We start from the raw sequence: 23,852 nt of genomic DNA, 5'->3' as shown, positions 1-23,852 counted from the left end.
ATGGCCAGACTCTCTGTTGAGGAAGACACCAACGCTAAATTTGATTTAAGTCACATTACAAATGCAACAGTTCTCATTCCAACTTTGGAGAAAACACTTCTCTCAGCCCCCGAGCCCAGTACTCTCTCCAAGAGCAATAGTAACAAGGAGGAGGAACTCATTGTTTCCAAAGCAGGCAATTTCATCTTAGGAGATTCAAGAACATTGAGAGAGAACCCTTTCATTGGCAGATTTAATATTTCTGCTAGACCTCAAGCTCCTCCCAGTTTAAAAAGAATACTTTCAGCTGATTCCACCCTGTCTCATGAAATGACTTTAAAGCCTAAGGAGAAAAGTTCTGCTCTGTCTGATGAAGGTGCAGATCCTATAGGTTTGTTTCATAATGCTCCTGCTGGATCCTATGAGCAACTGTGGAAATCAACTCTTTTTCCTTTTGATTTTACAACTGCTGTGAGTTCATCAAGATATTCTGAACTTGATCCAGCTTTCAAAATGAAAAAAGATACTACAACAAAGACTAATAATAATACTCCATTTCAGCAAAGAAATTCTCTGTCTAACAAAGACATCATTTCCCCTAGTACTAATACTTCAACAAAAGACATGTTAAACATTACTTTTACTAACAGATCTATGCAAAGAAATTTTGTAGGGAAAGATATAAACACTGAAAGTGAAGTAGCTTTTATTACAGAAAACATCTCAAACATTACTTCAGATGGTGAAAAGTTTCCAAATGATGAGGATGTAATAAGTACTGTGTTTGATGACACAGTTTTTGAGGATGTTATAAAGAAATATGTCCTTGAACTACAGGAGGAGAATAACAATCCAGTTACTAAAGAACCTGCTCTCATTTATGATCCCAAAGTAGTTGGGTCTCACCCACTCTACGCCAGTGCTGGTGCATACAAACATTTATTTCAAGGAGCCCCAACAGAATCAAAAACTAAGGAAATGCTGCAAAATTTGATATCGAGAGAGGAACACTTCAGTTCTGGCCTTGATAATATTCTCAACTCCACTGACAATTTGAATTATAAAGTTCCCAGATCAATGACTTACCCACCAACTCACACAAGTGAGAATCTTCACAAGTTTCTAGGTAAAATACCTCTAAAAGGAGGCACTTTAAAAGAAGATGACACCAGCATTATCTTCCCTGAAGACAAAAGAATGAACTATACCCTAGCTTCAAATCCAGAAATAACAGTCAATATGGTGAATGGAAGGAAGTCCCTAGATGGACCCATTGATTCCTTGGTGATCAACTCTCCATTAGAAAATAAGAATCAATTCTACAGTAATGTCATTCCATCTGCTACTTATAACACTGATTTCCAAGGTAAAGAAGAAAATATTTTACTACCCAATGTTAAAGAAAAAACTAATATGGCAGAGATGCCACACTCATGGGACAGTATTATTCCTTCAGCTGATTTCAGTGTCATCACTGATGGCAAACTTTCTTTTATCAATGAAGAGATTAAAATTTTAAACAGCGAGGCATCAATCTCTTCCTCACCTACAAATACAGGCCACACTGTGGATGATACCACTACTCTCTCCATTGAAAATACTGATGACAGAGGTAATTCCATGTCTCCAGAGGAAAATATTAGGTCTAAAGAATTCTTAGCTTTACAAATTTCAGGAAAGCCCATATTCATTTCTAATGCCCCAACTGAAAATCTTGAAACCTTTGACCCAGTGATAAATAACCCTTTGGCTACTTCAACTGCATGGTCAAATATGTTTGAGACAATGGTGGAATACCCTAATTCTGCTAATGATGGTGATGATCCCATTACTAATAAAACTGATGTGAAGCCCTACTCTTCGACCTCCGCTAAGCTTCCCATTGGTTCCACTGCTTTTGCAGACAATCCTACATACAAGGAGTCTGATTCACTTCCCTCAGTAAACAGAGGAACTATTGACATTTCTAAAATTAAAACAGATGAAATATATTCAGAACCTCATAGAACAATCATAAAAGCCACTTATCCTATAAAAGTCTCTCAAAATAGAGTCTATGAAGAAGGAAAAACAGCTAATTTTCCTGATCAAGAAGATCCAGCTACTAAATTTAATGCAGGTCACATTACAAATGCAATTGTTCTCAGTCCAACTGGAGAGAAAATTCTTTCCTCAGTAACTGGGTCTAATTCTCTGCCCAAGAGTGACAACAATATGGAAGAGGAAGTCAATATTTCTGAAATGGGCAATTTTCTTCTAAGAGATGCAAATACACTGAAAGAGAATTCTTTCACTGTTAAATCTGATGTTTCTTCTACTAACCCTCAAGCACACTCCTATGTAAAAGGGATCTCTTCAGTTGACTCCACATTAACTCTTCCAGAATCATCTAGGTCTAATGATCCAAGTTCTTCTACTAAATTTGTTATTGGAGGAGGGACCATTGTAAACTCTCCCACTGGAACATACAGATTATCATCATGGAAGCCAACTCCTCGTCCTTCTGATCTCACAACATTCAGTAGTTCTTCTAAGTATTACAAAGCTGCTCCAGTTGTCAAAATGAAAAAAGGCATCATAACAAAGGCTAATAATGATATTCCATCTGGAGAAAGCAATACCCCCTCTGTTAAAGCCAATATTTCCCCCACTACCATTATTTCAACAAAAGGCACTGAAAACTTTATTGATAACAATAAATTTGGAGAAAAGACTTTTATGGAGAAAGACACAGCCTTCATGGAAGAAGCTTCTTTTACAGAAAATATTTCAGAAGAGACACATGATACCTTTTTGGCAGGTCAAAATCTTCTAAATAGTAATGATATAATAACTATTATACCTGTTGACAATGCTCTTGAATATGCTACAAATAACTACATCCTTGAACTAGTGAAGGAAGAAAATGGTCCCCTTATAGGAAAGGGCACATATATTAATGACTTCAGTGTATCTGAGTCTTATGCACCCTCTGCCAGTGCAGCAATCTCTGAATATTTAACCCGAGGATATCCAGTTGATATCAAATCTGACAGGAAACAGCAAAACTTGGTCCCCAGAGAGGACATTCGTAATTCTGATAATGATCTTACTGCTCTCAAAAGTTCTATTGTCCATTTTAATACAAAGTCTCCCAGGTCCATGATTTATTCTCCAACTGACTCAAACTGGACCTCCTCACCCAAGCTTCCAGTTGAAACAGTTATAGAATATAGTTCTCCAACTAGAGATAACACAATTATCACTCTCCCTAAAGGCAAAATAATAGAATACCCATTTGTTTCAGACCCAGAACTCATGACAAGAATGGAAAAGGACAGAATAATCACAGCTGACTCCATAGATCCTGCTGTGATCAGCAAGCCTGTAGAATATACAGACCAATTCAATAGGAAAGGTGTCTCATCTGTTTTGTATAATAATGTTGCCCCAGATGGTGCAAAACCCTCTATATCAGCCAGATTCAATGTAAATAGACGTAACTCAAACTTGGATGATATGCCCCATTCACAGAACAACATTATTCCTTTAGCTGAGTTCAGTGTCACTCCTGATGATGACCTTCCCTTCATCAGTAAAAATACTGAGGATGCAAACAAAGTTTCAACCTTTTCCTCGTCTCTGAATAAGGCATCCAGCACTGTGGCTGACTACATTGTTTTTTCCACTGAAGATAGTTATGAAGGAGATGATTCCACATTAACTGGAGAAGATAAAGTTGAGTCTAGAGGACTCTCATCTCTACTAACATCTGCCATGTTCATTCCTACTTCCTTAGCTGAAAATCCTGAAATTTCTGGCCTAATGACAGATAACTCCTTGTCTGAATCTTTACTACCTGGGTTGGAAATGTTAAAGAGATCAACTGAATATGGTGACGCCATTAATGAAAGTGATGTTCCAGAGGGGCAGGCCATATTCACGCAAGCGGACATTCATTCCCATCCATTGGCCTCAAATGTTCTAACTGAATCACCTATTTTTTCAGATATTCCCACTAATGGTGAAATTGACTCATTTTTCTCTCTGGATAGAGATACTCCTGACAATTATAAGACAAAGACAGACACACTATATTCCAAGTCTCAAAGAACTATGATGAAAGCCTTTTCCCCCAGAGAAGACTCTCAAAATAGTGTCCATGAGAGAAGGAAAATAACTAATCTCTTTGATCAAGAAGATCCAGCTGCTAAGTCTGAATTAAGTCATTTTAGAAATACAACAGTTCTCATCCCAGCTGTGGGGGAAATCCTTCCATCTGGAATCAAGCCCAATCCTCTCTCCAAGAGCAACAAGAATAGGGAAGATCTTTTCACTGTTAAATTTGATGCTACATCCTTCAGACCTCAAACACAGTCTAATTTTAAAAAGATATTTTTAGCTGATTCTACATTAACTCTTCCAGAAGCATCTAGGCCTGCCTCTCCTGATAAATTCACTGACACCGGAGGAGCCATCACAAGCTCTCCACTTGAAATAGATAGCCTACGATATAGGTCAACTTTTCCTCCTTATTTCACAACATTCCTGGAAACTTCCAAATATTCTGAACTTGTTCCTGTTACTACTGTGGGAGAATATACCAACAAAAAGACTGATTATAACATTCCATTTGACGAGATAATTATCCCATCCGAAGAAGTTATCATTTTCCCTAATACCATTACCTCTGAAAAGGATATGGCAAGTACCTTTAAAGGGAATATATTTGACCCCAAAGATTTTATAGAGAGAGAACCAACTGCTGAATATGAAAACATCTATTTTACAGAAGACATTCCAGAAAGGGTTGAGGACATTTTTTCTGCAGGCAAAATCACTCCAGCAAATGAGAACTCTATAACTATTGTATCTGATGACAGTGGTTCTGAATATGTCTCAGATAACTATGGCTTTGAATTAGAGGACAGAGCAACTAATTCTCTTATAAAAACAAGTTTAGCCATGTAAGCTCCAAAGACACATGTGCCTCATGTACCACACCCCACAGTTGCTGCTTTAGACAGTCTATCTAAGGCAATATCCTCGGAGTTCAAAGCTGGAGAAAATTATCAAGCTACAATTCCTAGACAGGAAAACAAGAACTTTGATCCCATTGTTCTCAAAGATTCTAATGCCAATGTCAATACCAACAAGCCCATAACTCATTTCCTAACTGATTCAAGTAAAACTTTTCCTTCTAGTTTTTCTGACAAACCATCTGTGCAAAAAAGCACCATAAATGGTATTGATGGTCCTGTAATTCTCTCTGAAGGCTCTGACTTGGGAAATAAAATAATTGCTTACTCTCTTTTTCTAGACACAAAACCCATAACTGACAGCAGAACATTCACAACTGATACTAACCCTGCTTTAAAAAACAGTGATGATTTCCTCAGGAAAAACATTATCACCTACCATTTATAAGGTAGCTACACCCAGGAGAGGAGACACCACCACATCCAGGAAACCCGATTTTACTGAAGGTAGATCAGGGACAGCTGCAGTGCCTGACTCAAGGTTTAGTAATTTTCCTTTAGCTCAGCATTCTAGTAGAGACATCTCCAATGTGGATGAAGACACAGAAAGTACAATTAACACAGCTCTTAATTTCTTTTATCTTTTGAAAAAGCTGTCCACCAATATGCCAAATGTCCCTACCTCTACTGCAAACAAAAATACCATTGGCCATTATAGTCTTCCATTATCAGATAGTACCATGTCTCTAAGACTTTCATCTATGGGATTACCTGAAACTCTCATCCTAACTTCTAATGCTCCTACTAAAGAAACTTCAGCCCCTAGACTTACAAAAGATGCAAACTTGTATCACCCAACAGTGCTAACATCAGAGACATTGAAGCCTGTGTCTACGGACACCACTTACTTTAATGAAGGCATTGTCTCAGAAGGGCAAAGTATTAAAGGTCAAAGGATCCCAAAGGCTGTACACATATTCTATGCTGTTCTCCCAGCTGATGTCACTGGTTCTTCAGACAACATGGTAGATGTCAAGCCAAAGACATCTGCTACTATCGTCACTAAGAACAAAATTTTTGCTATTGATGCTTCTGGTGATCAAAATTCAGAACGCAAGGAAACAGCCATCAAGTTTTCTACTCTTTTGCCTAACAAATACAGTAAACCAAATTCCTATTCCATGAGGGAGATAACTAAAGCTTCTGCGGTGAAAGATATAGCTACTGAATTTGACGAAAATCACCTTACAGATGCAAATAAAAGAGGGAATAATCCAGCTATTTAGGTGGGAGCAAACTTTCTAAAAGATGCATATCTGAGGCATTATCTTGTGAATAAAAATGTCATCACTGATAAAAAACTAGTCAATAAGAATTATTATAGTCCCCTGGAGCAGCTTACTCAAGCTTTCACATACCCAAGGATTCACTTCTAGATGGATCTGTTCCTCAGGAAACCCATTTCATGGCTGAGAACTCATATCTACCCACAGAAGTAATTATCACTATTCCTAATGATGAAGAATCTTCAAATAACATGGATATATAATTTCCATGGTAAAAGGAAATTCTCAGTTGGAATTTAATGTAGCCAATCTCAAGGCAACAGATATTGAATTTCAAACTCAAGGAAGAAGAAATACTACACATGGATCTATTGTTGAGATAGAAAAAATATTACCTAAATTTGAAAGAATTTCTACTGTACCACAATCTAACAAGGAGGCTAAAATAGATACTTTAAGACTGACATTCTTCAGTCACAGATAGAAACTATTAACTCAATGTATATCCATGAAAAACCTACAAACAAAGCAACAAAGCAGATATGAGGGTCATGACTGCCTCTGCTGTACATACCATCTTCTCAGGAGACAGAGAAACAGTGATCCCATAGGCCAACACATCCTTCAGTTACAAGTTCCCTACTCAAGTACCCAACATTCCGATCACTAAAGGAAAGAGAAAAAAGTGGACCCTGATACCATCAAATCTCAAAATGTAACTGCTCCTTTCAGTTCCTTCACTGTTTCTGAAGGTGGGAATTCTTTTGTTAATGAAGATTCTATGACCAAAGTAGCTACATTCTGATTATAATCCTGTCGATCAAGGTTAAGAACTCTATTTTTTTCCAGTAAATTTGTAAAATCTAAAGATATATAGACTTTTTCTAAAATGAGAATTCTGTCCCAGTTGATTCTTTTAAATCTTCACATGATATTTCTTCTTAAAAATAACAAGATATTCTTGATACAAAGAAAGTCTCAATGGTGGACATCACTATGGCATCAGCCTTTTCAAAGTCTATACCTGAGGATTCTTCCTAGTTATGTATTCCTGAAAATCATAAAGGTGGAAAATGACCTTCCTGGAGATTTACTGCAAAATCTATCCCTTTGGTTAGCAGTTCCTACTTTTTCACTAAAAAGAGAAATAGGCTTCAAAAAAATTGCTATCTTAAACGATACGTAATCACCAAGCCAAACACTATGAGCAAATGAAACATAAAAAAATGTTACCCAAGCAAACTTGCTGCAGCTGCCCAAATAAGGAAGATATATACCCCAGGAGACATGTGAGTATATATAAATTTGAAATTTTTCTGGAAAAAGACAAAATGTTCTCATTAGTGTGATATATGTCAAAACAATGGAAGAAACTACTATTCAGATAAAATGAAACTTACAGTCTGAGCCTCTGTTCTTATGTCAGATAATACCTTTGGTAGGAATGCTCCGTTGGTCCAATAAATTATGTTCCTTGTAGCAGATGAATCCAGTTCCATTCTCAAGATTGCTAACATTCCAACAGTCCCACCAGGATTTTCTCCATATGCTTCCTAGTTTTTGATGGATGACACACACTCTCAATCCAAAGTGTCCTTTTTGAGATCAACAATATAAAATACACATATAATAATAAAATTATTCTCCATAGAGAGAAAAGCATTTTTATGCTATAATCAATGTGATTCCACCCCACGCTGGGAGAGATGTGATCATGGAAGTAATCTCTCAAATGAAAGACTATTTGACTATTATTATTTGTGAAGCTGTTATCATTTTACCTGACCTTTCTAACCAGGGAATAAATGCTCATAAGAATGAATATTTTGTGCCTTATTTTTTACTCGATTCAACATAACAAATACCAAATACCCTAAGATAACTTCTAGCAGTTATAGACCTAACACTTACATTATTTTTATTTAGAAATTTTTTTTAATGTGCCTGTAACTAACCTGAGACTTCCTTCTTTGTCCTTGATGCTGACAGCATTCCCTATGTCAATAAAGATATTGGAGCCCTCAATAGTAATGGTATCACCCTGAAGCAAAAACATTTCTGGAAAGCTGCCTATATATTTGAAGTGAAAATTGTCCATCTTAAAACCTATCTGATATTTCCACAGAAAGTAGCGATATATTTGTCCCAGACCAATCAACTAAGAGAAAACACTGTAAACTTTGAGGCTGAGTGATGCATGCTTAGTCACTGAGTCACGCCCAACTCTGTGACCCTATGGACTGCTAGGCATCTCTTTCCATGGGATTCCCCAGACAAGAATACTGGAGTGGGTAGCCATTCCCTTCTCCGGGGGATCTTCCTGATTCAGGGATCAAACCTGCATCTCCTGCATTACAGGCAGATTCCTTACCATTGAGCCACCAGGGAAGCCCAAACTCTGAGGCTGAGTCCATATTTAATGAAGAATAAGCATTTGTCTTTGAGATGGAAACTACTGGGCTGGCTGATGCCACTACCTTTTTTTTTCAGATTTAGTTCTGCCTGAGTCTGAAAGTACTCCTTCTTTTAACAACATTAAGAAAAATTAACATCAGACTACAATCCCTTTTCACCTAACTAGCTAAAGCTTAAGGATGATAATAAAGTAATGATGACTAACATCATTTAAAAAAAAAAAAAGATACTCCCTCTGAAATTGAGGATATAATTATTAAGGCTGAAAAGTTATTCACACCCTGATCATGTTTCTGGGTGAATTTTGATGTATAACATCAACTCTCTGCCAGAAAAGTCTTTGTGTGTTTGGGGTTGAAATAACACTGTCTACAGAAAAACATTCCTAAATAATTTGACCTACAAGATCTGACAATCTCACTATTATTCAAGTTAATTCAATAAAATCAACTACAATGAAGAAGAAAACTAGCAAGACCCTAACAGACCAGTAACTTATTTTTATTATCCCTACTGAAAAAGTGAGAATTCCTACTCTAAAGAAAAGAATTAACTGAAATCTCTACTACCTAATTAATTACCTTCTGCAGCTACATTCACTGCCAAAAATGTCACTAATTTGTTTTAGACATTTAAATACTATGAATCTGAAGAGAAGATGCTTTATTTCCAAAAGACACCACTACTTACTTGAGAAACAGGTAACCTGAAGCTGATGCTGACAATCCATGGCTCCTGGAATTTCCCTCATTGACACTAAACCGATTAAGTACACGGCAGACTCTGCTATATCTGTTTCAAGTGACACAAGACACATGTTGGAAGGTATAGCACTTATAAAGAGACATGGTAAATCTCAAGTTCCCTGCAATTATATTATTTGGCTGTTAATGTTGATTTCATAAACAGAGAGGGCTCTTTTATCTCTTCATTTAGTGCTGCTGACAAGTGTTCAGTCATGTCCAACTCTGCAACCGCATGGACTGTAGCCTGCCAGGCTCCTCTGTCCATGGGATTTTCCCAGGCTAGAACACTGGAGTGGGTTGCCATTTCCTTCTCCAGGGGATCTTCCCAACCTAAGTATCAAACCCAGGTCTCTTTTGTCTGCTGTACTGGCAGGCAGATTCTTTACCACTAGGTCCACCTGGGAAGTTCTTTCATTTAATGTCAGTACTCATAACTCAGTGCCCAATCAGAGCACAGAAACAGCCTCCAAGGAGAGCCAGGGCCACTGGCCCTGTGGTTGATGCAACAATCACCATGATGACAAATGCTTCAGTCACTATAATGAACACCACTCTCCTGCCTAGGGATGCCACTGCACCCAGGGAAAGACCTTTGAGTGGGTGCCACTTTGTCCCATGGCTGAAGATGGTTTGCCAAAAATTTATTCTCATCCTCCAGCAGAAAGCACCAAGACAGCAACTGAGGCAGCCATCTTCCTTGGGGCTGACAACACTATTCCTAAATCAGAAACAACTATCACATCAGAAGGAGACCACATTACTTCAGTAAACAACTATATGCTAGAAAATGATTTTTCAACAACGACAGGCAACAAGCTTATACCACCAAAGGAAAGACTGAAATCAGAAGATGATGTTGAATCCCACCTGGAGAAAGAATTTGCCACTCTGATGGACACTAAAAACCCAGTGGCTAATGAGTCTATCACTGAAAACTTCTTGCCAGTGAAAATTGGTAATATCTCTTCAACAGATGCCGTTTCCTTAATAGATTTTTCCACTGACATAGCAAAAGAAGATATTCTCTTGGATACCATTGACCCAGGGGATGAAGATGTGTCACTAACTTCTGAAGTCTCTGGCACACCAAAGGAAAGCACAGCTGGCATTGCTGACACCCCAATCCTTCCAACTACAATGGGTAAATCTGATGTAAGCAATTATAGTTCCTCAGCTAAGTTCAAAGTCGCTGCTGATGGGAATGCCCGTGATACTGAGTCCTCTGTCCCTGAGGCTGAAATCACTCCAGCTACTGAAAAAAACCTCACCACTATTCCAGACATAATTGACCTTACAGAAGAGAAAATAACAGAAATTGACTTAATTCTTCCAGAAAATGACCCCAATGTTGTGCCTAAACTAATTGATTCTGATGAGGAAAAGTTTATCACCGTGTTTGAACTCACTACCACTGCTGAAAGAGACAAAGATAACCCAGAAGATACTCTGCTAACTGATGAAGAGTCTACAGATGGAGTCAGTGTTTGGATGGACAGGGATATGGCAAATGAAGAAGAGAGCCATTCTGTTTTGCTTACTGCTGTAGAATCCAGATATGACTTCGTCATCCCTGTATCAGTAGCTATGAACCTCACGGAAGATTCGCTTACAGAAGAAGATTTGCCTGAAAATAATAGAATGGAATCTGTAACTAAGAATACTGATGAGTTATTAGGAACTACTCCTGATCTAGATACATTCAACCATAAAGAAGACAATTTCACAACTGAAACGGGTGTCTTTAAACTACTGAAAGAAGAACCAGATGAGTTCCTGATTTGAAAGCAACAACAACAGAAATGCCACAAAGTCTTGTGCAGTAGCCTAGGCAGCTAGTTTTAACATCTAAGGAGTTTGTCCAGCAAGCAATAAATCTTAATAAATGAAAGAATGTGAGCATTTAAGGCAAGTACAAAACTTACAAAATGCACGGGTTTAAGAATAGTGGTCATGCAGCAGAATATATTTTGGGAAACTTTAAAAAGTCAGCAATACTTGCTCTTGCTCCCCTACTATCACAAAGTTTAATTGAGTTATTCAATAATTACTTATTTTAATATAAGATCTTTAATCCCAGCCTTCAGGGATATTAAGAGAGAGCAGTAAAGCAAGCTCACTCCCCACTGTGTCTAATCATATACATCATTTTAGTTAATCCTCAATAGCATATTTTAATGTGAGTTAGAGACAAAGAGAATCAAATTAACAACATATCTCAAAAACAACTGTAGTATTAAAAGACCTTAAATGACTATTCTAAACAGATATCATATTAGTATGCAACCAATGATTTGCTACTGAAAAATATATTTGAAACCCACACTCATAGAAAAAATAAGGCTATTTAGTAATTTTTAGCTCATGTATGAAATATAAAAAATATTACAGGGTTCCTGGCTCATGCTGGATGCAAACTAAGGCAAAATGATATTTTACAAATGTGTACATGTCAAAAACAATATTGTATGTAAACATATGAATTAATTTAATTTTTTTCTTTAAAATCTCTTTCTTGAATTTTTGTTAATTTTTTTCAGGTCTTAAGCATTGATACTGCACTCTTCTTATGCTTTGGGTTAGCAATTCAAGGACATACATCTTCATTCTTTTTTGACACCAACTGTTAAAATGGGCTTGTTTTCACTTTGCTGAATTCTCTTCAATAAATCTTTTTGACAGCAACTGATTTACTGTGTGTAAGTGTGATTGATATTCTAGACCAGAATTCTCAAATTAGGAGACATATTAGTGAAAAAAATGAAAATTCATTGTTTAAAGAATAACTTAGCTCTAGATATCAAGTAGAATTATCCTATTATATTTTATAAAGAAAAACAAAGCCAAACAAAGCACTAGTTGAAAGTTAAAGGTACCTATATGGGAGGTGGGTGAAGAGGGATAAGAATTTACACCACTAGATAGACTATAGACTTTGTTGTTTAGTTGCTAAGTCATATCTCTTTTGTGACCCCATGGACTGTATGTAGCCTATCAGGCTCCTCTGTCCATGGGACTTTCCAGGCAAGAATACTAGAGTGGGTTGCCAGTTCGTTCTCCAGGGAATCTTTCCGACCTAGGAATTAAACCCGTGTCTCCTGCACTGGCAGGAGGATTCTTTACTGCTGAGTCACCAAGAAAGCCCTGACTATAGACTAGAATAATGTTAGTGAAGTGAAGTAGCTCAGTTGTGTCCTACTCTTTGCGACCCCGTGGACTGTAGCCTACCAGACTTGTCCCTCCAAGGGATTCTCCAGGCAAGAATACTGGAGTGGTTGCCATTTCCTTCTCCAGGGGATCTTCCCAACCCAGGGATCAAACCCCGGTCTCCCGCATTGCAGGCAGACGCTTTAACCTCTGAGCCACCAGGGAAGCCCAGAATAATGTTAATGCCTAAGTACAGATTGTGTTGGATATATAAGCAAATATAATAAGAGACCACAGCTTCAACTTCACACAAATTCAGGTCCAGGGAAGTGTGTCTGAAAAAGTGAGATTTAAACCAAAGTTTGAAAAATGTAGAGAATTGGGGATATAACCTGTCCAAAGCTCTGAGGCAAGAAATACCTCAAATTATTCAAGAAAATGAACTGAGCATGTGGTTGAAACATGTCATTGGTTGGAAAATGACACAAATTGAAATGGGAAAGTAGGCAGGGCAAAAATTATGTGGTGTTTGTTGAACATTCTGGATTTTATCCAGAATATATTTGAGAGCCATTAAAGGTTTTAATCACTTTATCCTCATATCAACCTTAGTACTGAACTAGGAAGCAAGCTGAAAAGCATCTTTATTTTCAAAATCCAACTACAGTTTCTTCCAGGAACTTTGCTTAGGAAGGAGGGTCTTTCCTTGCTCCTTCCTAGTTGGTTGCTAGCAATCGTATACGTTCTCTGGCTGATAGACAGTCACTATAATCTCTGCCTCCTTCACCACACAATGCTCTCTTTGTGTGTCTCCATGTCTGGATTTCCCCTTCTCGTATGGACACAGGTCATTGGATTAGGCCCCTCAATCCTGCGTGACCTCATCGGGGTTACATCTGCAAAGATCTCAAGTCTGAATAAGGTCACATTCACAGGTTCTGGGAGTTAGAACTCCATCGTACTTGGGAGTGGGAGGGAAGACACAATCTAACACATAACCCCTGTGATATAATGTTATCTTCCCTACCAGTTTATACATTGGGTAATTAAGATGATCACATAATACATCATCAATACCAGAACACTTTTGAGACTGAAAGAAGGCATTATTAATAATGACTCCAAAACCAGGGCCATAAACTAGAGTTTCCTAAGTAAACAGAGCTAGTCACCCCACCCTAAGGGAAGAGATCATATCCCCCTTGTCCATTGCTTGATGCTGAGAGTTTTGAACACAGTAGAACTTCAATAAACATCTGTTAAATGAATGAATGAAATTAAATAGTGAATGATGATGTATTAGGTGATGAACGCTCTCAGAGGAAGGATGGTATAAAATGGATCCTTATGGATGAATATGAGTTTACTGGCACTGAAAGGGTATCACTGAGGGAAAGGCAAGAACGAAGATCCAGAAGCATAAAAATACTTAGTGTGCTCAATACCATTGAAGAAAAGTTAAAGTACAGTGGATCTGAGAGAGAATGGAACAGATGTATCAAATGACTGACATAGCCTTTTAAAGGGAAAAATAATCAAACTGTCATATCATTATTATGTCAGAGGTCCCCAAAGAAACAGAATTGATGATGATAGATGATAGAGAATTTTAAGAAACTGGATTATTATTATTGTAGAGACTGACAAGTTTGAAATCTATGGCATAGGTTGATAGTCTGAAAATTAAGAGTTGATATTGCCATTTTGAATCCAAAACCCACAGGGCAAGTCCCCAGGCTAGAAACTCAGACAGTTTCTATGTTTCAGTCTTAAGGCAAAATTTCTTATTTTTTAAGAAATTTCAGTCTTTGCTTTCAATTGATTAGATGAGGCTAATTCACATTATGAAAATACATTTTATCTAAAGTTAACTTACTGTTAATCACATCTACAAAACACCTTCACAGTAACATCTAGACTAGTGTTTGACTAAACAACAAGGCTCCACAAGCTAACCAAATTAACAGATAACATTAAGCATCACACTATGTGTATGGCTATTTAGGGTTAAAATTTCATATAATTATAACAGCTTATATTTTCTGAGTTAGTTTCACCAAAATTAATAGGGCTTTTCATAGGAGCTAAAAAATTTTTCATGGTAAAATGCACTAATAATGTTGGGTCATATGTTCTGGTGTCTTCAAATGAGAGTAAGTATATGAAGTGCTCATGTGTGCATGCATGCTCAGTTGCTCAGTCGTGTCCAATTCTTTGCCACCCTTAACTATAGCCTGCCAGGTTCCTCTGTCAGCAGGATTTTCCAGGAAAAAATACTGGAGTGGGTTGCCATTTCCTCCTCTAGGGGATCTTCCTAACCCAGGCATTGCACCCACATCTCCCGCGTCTCCTGCATTGGCAGGTGATTCCTTACCATTGAGCCATCTGGGAAGCCCCCAATATATGAAGGGTTCAGGGAGGTATATTTTTCACAGAGTCCCAGTAAATTGCACTAGTAACTAATGCTCTGTGTAATATTTTGAGAAATGCTGATGTGAAAATGAGAGGTGTCTAAAGTTCTAAGAAAGGGATTAATATGTTAATTGTGTTTTAGAAAGACTATTTTGATGAAACAGTTAAAGTTAGATTTGGGAATGATAGAGGAAGCAAGAGGCAGAGAGACAAACTATAGCAGAGACCAGTAAGAATATATATGCCAATACTCAGTACATTCCTATATTTATCAGTATATTCCATTTACCCTACTAAATTAGTAAGAAGCAGAAGCTGAACTAGATAGCCTATGTGACATGAAAATTTTATGTAAAAATCTGAACATTCCAGTATCAGCCCCAGGCATTTGTTGTTCTAGCCAAGTTGGCTGCTTCTTTATAATGAGAATAAATCTTGTGAGTTGGAATCCTCACATTTTCTCTAATTCTATAGAGTTTTAGATTAGATATAACTTACAACAAAGTCAGAAAAGAAAAGGGAATTCATATATATTAATGTGGTATGGTGGTCATGTCTGACTGTTGCAACCCCATTGACTGTAACTCACCAGGATCCTCAGTCCAGCGGGATTTCCAGGCAATAATACTAGAGTGGGTTGCCCTTTCCTTCTCCAGAGGACCTTCCTGACCCATCAATTGAACGCTGGTACACTGCATTACATGTGGGTTCTTTACCAACTGAGTCACCAGGGAAGCCACTAATGTGGTAAAAGCATTATTTATCACCTAAATTTATTCCAGGAAATCAATTAGTTGATAGTCACAAAAATGCCTGAGACAGAGTCTAACTACAATTTGTTCACTGTAAGAATTAATAAAAAATTTTCTTAACTAATTAGACATACTTAAAGGTGGCACTAGTGGTAATGAACCCACCAGCCAATGCAGGAGATGCAGGAGACTCAGGTTGGATCCCTGGATCGAGAAGATCCCCTGGAGAAGGAAATGGCAACCCACTCCAGTATTCTTGCCTGAAGAATCCCATGGACCGAGGAGCCTGGCGGGCTACGGTTCAGCTCAGTTCAGTTCAGTCGCTCAGTCGTCTTTGCCTCTTCGCAACCCCATGAATCGCAGCACGCCAGGCCTCCCTGTCCGTCACCAACTCCTGGAGTCCACCCAAGCCCATGTCCGTCGAGTTGATGATGCCATCCAACCATCTCATCCTCTGTTGTCCCCTTCTCCTCCTGCCCTCAATCTTTCCCAGAATCAGGGTCTTTTCCAATCAGTCAGCTCTTCACATCAGGTGGTCAAAGTATTGGAGTTTCAGCTTCAACATCAGTCCTTCCAGTGAACACCCAGGACTGATTTCCTTTAGGATGGACTGGTTGGATCTCCTTGCAGTCCAAGGGACTCTCAAGAGTCTTCAACACCACAGTTCAAAAACATCAATTCTTCTGTGTTCAGCTTTCCTTATAGTCCAACTCTCATAGCGTCACAAAGAGTTGGAAAGGACTGAAGTGACTTAGCATGCACGCAAAAATATTTTGGTTCAAAGGAAAGACAAAAATAAAGTGAAGTCGCTCAGTATTGTCCAACTATTTCTAACCCCATGGACTGTAGCCTGCCAGGTTCCTCTGTCCATAGGATTTTCCAGGCAAGGATACTGGAGTGGGTTTCCATTCCCTTCTCCAGGGGATCTTCCCAACCCAGGGATTGAACCAGAGCTCCTGTATTGCAGGCAGATTCTTGACCATCTGAGCCATCAGGGAAGCCCATAGAGATAAATAGATCTGGGTTAAAATACTAGGATGTGAATCTGTGAGCTAGTTCTTTTGTAAAGTTTCAGTCTCTTCGTGTACAAAGTTACTTTCAATGTAAAAGCACAAAGATCTAAGGCTGCACCTTGATCTTGATTTTAGATTGTTATCACTGCAATAAGTTATCCTAAAAAATTTAAGACATGAACAACAATGAAAACAATATCTGAGGAGATATTGTGTCCAGTGACCTCAAATTGACCTTAAGCACTAAAAGTCTGGAAGTCCTCATCTGATCTTCAAGTCATTACTGGGGAATTAATGCCAGGATGTGCTGTGCTGAGTAGTTCAGTCATGTCCGACTCTTTCTGACCCCATGTACTGTAGCCCACCAGATTCCTCTATCTGTGGGGATTTTCCAGGCAAGAATACTGGAGTGGGTTGTCATGCCCTCCTCAACACCAAGATACACCATTGTTAACAGCTAACTTGAAAGAAAAGCATCACAAATTCAATTATGCACCAATAAACTTCCCACCTGTAAGTATATGCTATTTTTCCATCTTTCTGGTGATGAATGACATTTTCATGGAAAGTAACACCTATGGACATCAAAGCAAATGTCAAACTACTATCATGCTCACATTTTCAACAGCTCAATAATTGGCACATTTCTTCTAAGCAAGACAACTACTGTCATGCACAACATAACTTCTGTTAAAATTTGAAGGATTATTAGTCTAGTGGTAAAAAGCATAGTAAGTGGTATCAAATGGCTCACTACTCATCTTTTTCTCATTTTTATGTACAAAAGAAAGCAAGACATGGATGTAACATTTGCAGCTGCCCTCCAGCTACTTAATGTTTCAGTTGAGCTAACTTCATAATCTCTGAAAACTAAGTTTCAGTTCAATTCAGTCACTCAGTCGTGTCCGACTCTTTGTGACCCCATGAACCGCAGCACGCCAGGCCTCCCTGTCCATCACCAACTCCCGGAGTCCACCCAAACTCATGTCCATTGAGTCGGTGATGCCATCCAACCATCTCATCCTCTGTCACCCCCTTCTCCTCCTGCCCTCAATTTTTTCCCGCATCAAAGTCTTTTCAAATGAGTCAGCTCTTCGCATCAGGTGGCCAAAGTATTGGAGTTTCAGTTACTTTATCTTAAAAAGTTAAAGATGAACAAAAAAGCTATCATCTTCTAATACTTTCTGCCACCTCAGATTCCACAACATTAGCACATAGCAGCAAAGCAAATATTGTAAATAGCAATCTTTACTTATGAAAATGTGCATTAGACCTAGGGTTTGCAGTCAAGTTTCATTAATTATTGCTAGTTGGTAAAAAGTCAAGTTGTTTAACAAACCACCCACAATAAAGGAAAGAAATCAACTTACAGTATTATTTTTAAATTATAAAGAATAAGCCTTCGCTTTTTCTAATCCATAGATAATTAGCCATGATGTTTTCTCAGGAAAAATGAAAAGGACAGATGTCAATGTTTACAAATTATAACACTCTTTTTTTGTTGCTTCAGGAAACAGTCTGGATTAGCCCAGAAGCAAATGCTAACATAATAATTACAAGAAAATTTTACTTAACAATAGGAACAAAATAGAAAGGATTCTGTTTTCCTTTAAGGAAAAAGAATCCTTTATAAGGCATGAATCACCTATACTCTTTCTCTGAGCTTCCAGACCTCAGAAGCTAAGGCAAGGCTGACATTACTGGATGACCAGGGAGAGAATCCTTTATTACGGTATCATTTTTTAAATTTCAAAAACTTAAAACAATTTTCTTTAGACTTTGACTTTATACTGTTTCTAACTAGTGTAATTATTATGAGATTGCAAACTCTTATTTTCAAAGAGTTCAAATGGATAATGCATTTGAAGGAAAACATAAATACAAAAAATGGAAATGCTTTAACAAATTTATCAATGTATAAGTTCTATGTACTTTTGTTAGTGAAATGTTAATACTTTCTGTAAACCTGATAATAAGAAAATAGCTTCCTCTGGAATCCCAAATAGCTTTAAAGTGGCCCTTTTTAGGCATAAATTGAATGACCTATATGGGAAAAGAATCCAAAAAAGAATGGATACATGTATATGTATAACTGAATCACTTTTCTGTATAGCAAAAACTAACACACATTGTAAATCAACTATACTCCAATAATTTTTTTTTAGTTTTGCACCTATAAAAATGAAAATGTTTTCAGGTGCAGAAATATCTGTTTTGCTAAATTACACAAGAAATCAATGGGCCTGGTTTTTTAAATTAATTGAATGTTTCCATTCTGTTTATTATTTCTTTTATTACAAATGGAAATATATATATATATAATGTGTTATATTTTGCTTGAGATTGTGACTTTTTTACATGATGGAGATATACTTTTTATCTTGGCTTTCTATACCTGGAGTATTGGGCTGTGACAATTTTATCAAATAGATTAATTGTTTTACTTTAAAATTAGAAGAATAAGCCTTAGATAGGTTAAGTTATGTGACCATAATTTGATAACTGAAATTCAGCTCCTGTGATTATCGATCCAGTGGTCTTTCTGTTAAAATCACAAGGAGATGCCCTAATGAATAAAGTCATTGTTAAAAGATAATACTTCTACATCAGTAAAGTTGTAGTTATCATGTTTTTAATGCTGCAACTTAAAAATGAGAAAAGAAGCCACATTTGACATTGAGATTTTGTAAGTGTAAGTAATTAGCCTTTAATTCCTATACATGGCTACTTTTCTTTGGGAGAGGAGTTAGTTAAGTTAAGTTAGTTAAGAATAGAGAATCCCCCCAAATTGATTCATTACTGAAGTATAATATATGAATGCAGAATTATGAAAAGGATGATTTTATAATAGATCTCAAAGGACTGCAATTCCAGAAATTCAGATTTTTGCTTGATTTTTTTTTTTTTGGATGAATCTAGCAATAATGAGCATATCAAAAGAAAGAAAAAGTTTAACAGAAATGTCAAGTTTCTAAAAGTTATTTACATATGATAAAATAATACTTATGACAAGATTAATATAAATATTTCATATTTCTAATGATACACATTTTTAAGTTGTAAGTAAATATTTAAACTTTTTTGTCTAATGTCTTAAATATGTAAAGGTCAAAACCAGAGCCAGAAGACCATTTTAATGGCAATTTCTTAATTTCTTTTTGTGTTTAAATTATAAAATCAACAAAACACAGTAAGTTTTTAATAACAGAAAATCTGCATATAAATTAAGCCATCATACCACCTTTATTTAATTCTTGCTTACATTTTCCAGTTCTTATCTACTTGGATAATTTACTCGAAGTATGGTATTTAAACTTTTCACTTATCATGATAACATAAGCATTTTTCAAATTTCTATAGTCATCAATATCAGTATTCATATTTTTAAATGATAAGTAGCACTGGAATGAACATTTAAACTTTTTTCTATTGGTTAATTTATCAATAAAAATCCTCAAGACTGAGATTCTTTAAGTTAAAGGTATAGACATTTTCATGTTTCTTTTGTATATTGCCATTCTGCTTTCAAAAAGGTTATCTCAAGTAATAGAATCAACGGCTGCATTCAAGGATGTCAACCTTACCTCAATCTTGACCATATTTTGATTTAACCTTTTAAAATAACTCCCTAGTAATTGTAAAATAGTAGGTCAAATAGAAAGTTCTATATGTTTTCTTGACAACAAAACAAGGACTTCTGTCCACATTTTTATCTACTACTCACATTGTTATTGGAATTCATTATTTTTAATCTTTGCATGTATCTGTTGGATTCGATATTTTTCTTATAAATTTGACAAGTTCTTTTTATGCCATAGATACAATATATGCCATGGATGTACCATAATATGCATAAATGTTTTTTCTTTGGTTAAAATTTAGCAAAAACAAATCAGTATTTGTTTTGTTTTCCTTCCACCAATGAAGCGTCTCTTGCTACCCACTTTTGGAAGACCCTAGGACAAGATGAAAGCTCTGATTTTTATTGCTATCCTCTTGACTTTCACTGCTTGCTTCTCGGTAAATATCAAATATCTTCATATGTAATTTTCTTATTTAGTTTTTAATCATAAAGTATATGTTCACTTCATTGTTTAATGTCAACATAACTTTATACTACACATACCTTGTCTTAATTTTATTTTTGCCTGAGACCTTAATTTAACTTTCCTCTGTGATCTCTTGTTGACCTTGAAATACAATCAATATTTTTCATTTGTTTTGGTGGTCTTTAGAATTCCCAATATGTGTATATAGAACCTTGTAGTATCATGATTTGAAATTATTGACTATGAATTTACCTCTGTAGTATCATTCCTGGATAACATTTAATCTTTGTTGTCTCCTCAAAAAGAAAGATGTGAGAAGAGAACTGATTATAAGGAAAACCATAAATCTGCAACCATATAAGAGATTTCACATGAATCAACTAAATTAAGATGGTCTAGACATAAAATATAAATTCCCACCAAGAGTATGGGCTTAGTATCCTCTTATATTTTTAGATGTTTACCTAATGCTTGCACCGAAGTTACATTATCTAAAAGGTGATGAGCCCCTTGTCTTAGGCTTATTGCAACAAATATAATTCAGTATCATATCATAAACAATCAAAGTCTTATGGGCACTCCTAACTATAGGAACTGCCTCTTCCCTCCTTGTCCCATGCTAAAATGCTGATTTATCTTTACATCGAATTCATGAGGGATTCCCGGGTTTCCCTGGTGGCCGGTAAAGAATCCACCTGCAATTCAGGAGACCAGAGTTCAATCCATGGGTTGGGAAGATACCCTGGAGAAGGGAACAGCTACCCATTCCAGTATTCTGGCCTTGAGAATTCCATGGACTGTAGAGTCCATGGGGTCTCAAAGAGTTGGACACGACTAAGTGACTTTCACTTTCACTTTTAAATTCATGAAGACATTGACTCCATAATGGTCTCCAGTTTCAGCACCTGAGTTAATGATAGTCATTTTGATTTAAAAAAAAAAAAAAAAAGCCAAACCTAGCACTACCTGGACACTGAAGACTGTTTGGCAACACCATTATGAGAATATGAGATGAGAGGAATTCTTTTGGAATTCTTTTGCTTAAAGACCTTCAAAAATTTGACCATCCTTGTCCCATGAACTATGTACTCTCTGAACTTCCAGAAGGCCCCTCATGTTTAATGATGACACCCAAAATTCTAAAATTGCATTCCATTTTATTCGCCCTAACTCAACCACATTTTACCCTCATGAAGAAATTATAATCAGTATTCTTAAAAATGTCATATATGCTCTAGGTCTCATTAATTTTTACTATATTTTCATTTCTATCTCATTTTAGTCAGCTGGTACACAAAAGAAAAAACACCGCAAAGAAGTAAGTTTTATTTACAATTCTGTTTATCATTTTACATTTTCACTCATAGTCAAAAGTTTACTTATGCCTGAGGAGTTGATAAGGTACATGTATTTTCTTTTATTCTCAACCCAAGAAAATATTAAGAGAGAGAGAGTCACCCAATTACCAAATTTAGAAATCCAATGGGAGTAGTTCTGTGAACAGCACAACCTAGCTTCCAGTTGCTGACCATGTAGGTACGTATTCATCTACTATGAGAGTAGGACTATTTAGCCCATGAAAAGCAAAGTTTATCCAACCTTCAGTACCAAAAACTATCTACATTTGTTTGTCAGTGTAAATGCCTTTCTCCTTATAAATACTGATGGCTTTTTCCTATGATCCCACAAAGAAAGCAAAAACTAGTTTCTTTTCTCAAAATCAATGATTTTCAATGGGTAAAGAAAGGAAATTCAAAAACATAAGGAAAGACTTCAAAATGACAAATTTCTGTCTTTACTTTCTGCCATTTCTTTTTTAATGTAATCTGATAAGTGTTTAACGAAGAGAATCTTTAAACTGTGTGAGCAGAAGAGAAACCCCGAGGGAAAGTGAGAAACTCTATCCACCTGTCCCTGTTATGCCACAGCAATTCTAACTTGCCTATTTCCATGTGTTTTGATCTGCCATTTGTAATTCTCACAATTTCCGCTCCAGATGAGAATGGAGGTGGGTTGCCCAATAGGGCATATTACCTGAAAATACTTGTCACATCATCCTATTTCATCCTCCTGCTCTCTTTTCCCCATTCTAAGACAAGAATTCTAAATGAATCCTTTAAAACAAAAAAGTTATCCTGCTTCCAGTGCTATAGGATAGATGTTGTCTAGGTTTAGTGATCCAAGCTGTGCTGATATTTAGAGAAAAAAAAATCTCAAGCTCACCTTGAAAGTTTATGACAATTTTTGGCAACTTATTCCTTCTTCATTTTGAAGTCCAGTATTTGATTGTTTCTCTGAATTTATTCACTTTAAGAATGAATCCTGCATGAAGAGGCAATAGGAGTGTCATATTTAGAATCTCAATGATTAACTTCCACCACTGAAGATGAAATAAGAGACAAGGGCCTAAACTGAAATCCTAAGGAATGCCATATAAAAATCCATGTAACTAAAGCCAGTAAAATTGCCCATAGCATAGCTGAAATGAAGGCTTTCACTGGGAAGATATACAGTGACTAATCTAAGACATTTCTAGCTTTTACTGTCTATGATTCTGTGCAAATACCAGCCATATGGATTCATGGAATGCTCTGTCAATCTCAGATTAGGATCTACAATAGGAGTAACACAAAGCTCCTATAATTTCCCTTTATTCTATTTATTCAGAGCAGTAAAATACACTATGCTGTTTTCCAGGATGGAAATTAGAAGAGCATATCCCAAAATGTTCTCCGTGAAACCCTAAAACACTAGAATGAAGAAATGCTACACATACTCACACACACAACATTTCCGTGGTGAAATAAATTTGGAATATTGCATGTCCCTTGGATATGCTAAATAGCCATTGACATATTACATTAACAATTCCAACAAGTCTTGTATTAAAGAAAAGTATTTTACTTTTCCATAGTTATTTGACTACCAAAATCTTTTTAATACAGTGTTTACTGTGGAACACATTTGGGGAAATTTTGTAATAAAATTATTAGGTGTTGATTAGCAGAAATCCAGTTTACATTTCACCAAAGTTCATAATTCGCTCTTCTTGGTGGGTACATGCATCAAATTACTTATGAAATAAAGTCAGAATACTT

At 36.6% G+C, this 23,852-nt stretch overlaps 1 protein-coding gene across 1 annotated transcript; it reads left to right on the top strand.

The window, feature by feature from the left end:
- The first annotated feature begins 9,999 nt into the window (after positions 1-9,999).
- Positions 10,000-11,166, top strand: CABS1 (calcium binding protein, spermatid associated 1). Its single transcript, XM_061145228.1, has one exon. The coding sequence runs from the start codon at positions 10,000-10,002 to the stop codon at positions 11,164-11,166; it is 1,167 nt and encodes a 388-aa protein (XP_061001211.1).
- Positions 11,167-23,852: the final 12,686 nt, after the last annotated feature.

The sequence above is a fragment of the Dama dama genome, chromosome 6 (genome assembly GCF_033118175.1).
Source record: "Dama dama isolate Ldn47 chromosome 6, ASM3311817v1, whole genome shotgun sequence".
NCBI classification, from domain to species: domain Eukaryota; kingdom Metazoa; phylum Chordata; class Mammalia; order Artiodactyla; family Cervidae; genus Dama; species Dama dama.
The sequence above is the reverse complement of the archived record's forward strand: the minus strand, read 5'-3'. Positions and strand labels throughout refer to the sequence as shown.

Coding starts and splice junctions, on each gene's coding strand:
- CABS1 (XM_061145228.1), top strand. CDS start 10,000: ATGGCTGAAGATGGTTTGCCAAAAATTTATTCTCATCCTCCAGCAGAA.